We start from the raw sequence: 3,531 nt of genomic DNA, 5'->3' as shown, positions 1-3,531 counted from the left end.
TGTAACAGTTCTGGGAGGCAATTATACAGAAATACGTTGATGACAGACTTTGCTCGGAATTTACTCGGCAAATGCGTTTCCATCTCCTTTTATTCGCATTAACCCTTTTTCGCACAAGTCAAAAACTACCTCAAGTGAGCGTAAAAACTTTTTTTGCGAACTAAGGGATTTTTATTCGAAATTTGCCGTTTCCATCACTCTCTTCTGATGCGATACTTCAAAATGCGCATAAAACAGGGTGATGGAAACATAGCTAGTGATACTAAATGCTATTTAAATATGCAGAAATGCAAACAAGATTTGTATGGAAGCTTATTTGCGCCACAGAATAAATATATATAAAAGGTATTGTGACTTTCGATCTCATTATTCCAACCTTATTCTCACAAACGCAAGTATGTATCTTGCAATTTCAAGTTATTAACTCATAAATCTTGTTTGTTTTCCGCCACGCATTAAAAAAAAGTTTTTTTTTCTCTCAGAGAAAAGTTATGTCTCTGAGAGACAAACTCAGAACTGCAAGAAAAAAAGTGCAACTGTGAGATTAAAAATCACAATTATTTACTTTATAATATTTTAATAGGTTTTAATATTTTATTCCTTGGCAGAAATAAGCTTCTGTAGATTTGAGAATTATAAGACACACTTTTTGACGTCTGCATTCACTTTCATTGTATGGAAAGGAGCGTCTAGGACATTCTACAAAACATCTTTTTTGAGCAAGCAAAGCATAGGTTTGGAACAAACATACAAGGTAAGTAAATGATAACAGAGCTGTCATTTTTGGGTGGCAGCGACAGAAATAAACATGAATAATTCACTGATCTAAACCTTGGCAGGACATGATTCTTTACAGTCCTCGGAAATCCACACATTTTCAAGTTTAAAGGCCTCGAATGTTCACGGCCAGTTGCTCTCCGGCTATTCAAAATACTACAGGCTTTTATAACTACGCAGTTCCAGATTCAGTGTAAGGTTTAGCTGAGGTCTCACAGCTTGTTTGCCTCAATTTTAACAAAATCGCACAGCAGAATAATAGAGAGTGTGAGAAACAGCCTGAAACTGAACGCCTCATGCGTGGGTGGAAATGCAGACGCGTAAAAACACGCATGGCATGTCCTCGATAACCGCTCCGGCTTCATCGCATGAAAACAGCAGTCTGCAGGGGCAGAGCACACAGTGATCAAGCGAATTTAGAGTCGTGTCGAAACAGTCTTTCAGCAGATGGTGCGAATAAAAGGCGAAAGAATATCACAATCGTAATCGTGATATTAATATTTGTAAACGCAGGACAATCTTAATATGCTGTGTCAGGATTAAAATTATAAAAATAGACGGAAACAGCTAAAACGATGCGCTATTTGACCACATATCGAGTGCTGTAATTTATGGATGGTCATTTACCATCTCATTAATATATATATATTGATTTTTTTTTTTTTAAACCACATCCTTGACATAAATACCCCTGTTTCAGTCGCAGCTGTTTCTATCAGTATACACATTATCAACAGGAAATATATGTGATATCATCCTAATGTTTCACATAATGGCATACTGCGGCATCTGAATACATAATTCACAGTAGAAGTAGTCAAATTGAGCAATTTAACGTTTTAACAAAAAATATATGCCTTCTATTTCCTGATGCAAATACTGCAGAAATGGAGCTAAAACTTTACTAAACACACATTGTTTTTTGTTTTTTTCCCCCCCTTTTTCCATGCATTTTGTGTTCTAGCATGTTCTAATCGTCCACAGACAGAGTTTTTCGGCCCGTTATACATTTAATAATAGAAGATAAACGTCTAATTTTGTTCTCCCATGTTAGTTTGACAAACTCCATTTACGTCGATATATATATGACTGCTGTCATTTGATACGAAACAATGATTCTTATTATATAACTGATACTTTAATAAAACTATAATCCCTAGAAATATGACATACAGAGATATAAAAAGCAATATTAATTCTCTACTAGGTAATTGCATACCCTGCAATAATGCATTTAATTTCTAAGGAAGGCAAATGTTGGCTTTCTAAGTGGCAATCGCACAAATTCAGAGATTAATTCTCTGTAACACTTTTAAATGTTGATATGAGTCGTGTTTTAAAGGGAATGTACCGACCTGGAGTCTACCCACGATACTAACCAGGGAATAAATGTGTCTAAAGGAACAGCGATCAGTGGCTAAACCGGTTTCATTACTAGATTCACACTAGTCGCCACATTAAACTCTCTCTCGCACACACACAATTCCACACAAGCGTCAGCAAACACGGACTGATTGGTTTTCATTCCGACACACAACCTGATGATCCGTTCTGCAAGTCTTTTTTTGTCCATTTCTTTGTCTTTCGTTCGGTTTTCTGTGCCTCCGTGGCGTGGGCGTGGCTTTAAAGCATCTTGGCGATCTGATTGGCTGCCTGGCTTCTGTTCGGTGGGACGAGGTGGAGTGGGCAGGGCTTGGTGACGATGATGGGCAAGATGAAGTGCCGGGGATGAGGAGCAGAGGTCGTGAACTTTGACCTCATGCTTTTTTAGGGGGAGGGGCCAGTTTGATAATCTCATCTTCTGACGGCTGGCGAATGATATCTACGACAGAGAGGAGAGACGCAAGGACAACTCTGTTACAGACGCTACTATTTCAATAAAGGACACAGAGACTGTACTCGTCCGTACCCTTGTATTTCTTGGCCGAGGGGATGCGTGTGAGTTTGGTGTCGATCTCGTCGTCTTCGGAGATCTTCAGCACGGTCGTGCGGTACTCGATGACCCGGGTCAAGAGGTCCGGCCGCCGTGAGATCTCAAAGATGTGCTCTATGTAGGACAGGTCATCTGTGCAAGACAAACACAGAGACGTCTTATCAAACTATGAGCACATACCTGTGCAATAAACTCAACCGTCATGTAAAGGAATGGAAAAGTCTGTCCTCATGCTGTTCCAAACACATACAATTTACTTTCTTGGAATATAAAATGTTTAAACATATTCAAATGTAGTGCCTCATGAAACACCCTTGTGAAAATTGTATTGAATGCGCACTTTTAGTGCACTTCAAATCTTTAAAGTATATATTTAAAACTGTACTTGCAGATAATATAATACGAATGAAATAAAAGGCCACTTAAGTGACTTAAAGAGCGACAATTTCATGACTATGTTTCTAAACACACTTAAGTACACTTTTAAAAAGTGACCTTCGTAATAAAAATTACGTACATTTTAAGTCACTGTTTAAGTAAATCTAAAGTACTTGATTATGATTTTAAATGTATTTTATCCAATATTACATCTAAAGTTAATAGATTTAAATGCTTAATCTGCACTAAATTGCAACTTCATCATTACAAGTATATTAAAATACATGACACACGTTTCAATAGAAATGACATTAAAGTATATTTTAGTTGATCATACATGCTTGTCAGTACATTCAATTATATTTCAAAGACAATAGACGTTATTATGAAATTGCATACAAAGATGTACTTAAGTCCTACTTAAGTGGGTCAGAACACTCTAA

The 3,531-nt window shown here is 37.2% G+C and overlaps 1 protein-coding gene across 1 annotated transcript in view; it reads right to left on the bottom strand.

Moving 5' to 3' along the window:
* Window positions 1-2,448: 2,448 nt before the first annotated feature.
* Window positions 2,449-3,531, bottom strand: part of LOC107737484 (astrocytic phosphoprotein PEA-15-like) — a 21,777-nt gene continuing 20,694 nt past the window's right edge. The window contains exons 3-4 of the mRNA XM_016548971.1: window positions 2,687-2,842; window positions 2,449-2,599 (exon numbers count right to left, since the gene is read on the bottom strand). Coding sequence (XP_016404457.1) covers window positions 2,535-2,599; window positions 2,687-2,842 — 221 coding nt within the window. The 3' untranslated portion in view covers window positions 2,449-2,534. The remainder of the gene's footprint in view (window positions 2,600-2,686; window positions 2,843-3,531) is intronic.

The sequence above is a fragment of the Sinocyclocheilus rhinocerous genome, unplaced genomic scaffold, assembly GCF_001515625.1.
Source record: "Sinocyclocheilus rhinocerous isolate Xijiao unplaced genomic scaffold, SAMN03320098_v1.1 scaffold2902, whole genome shotgun sequence".
Lineage (NCBI taxonomy): Eukaryota > Metazoa > Chordata > Actinopteri > Cypriniformes > Cyprinidae > Sinocyclocheilus > Sinocyclocheilus rhinocerous.
The sequence above is the reverse complement of the archived record's forward strand: the minus strand, read 5'-3'. Positions and strand labels throughout refer to the sequence as shown.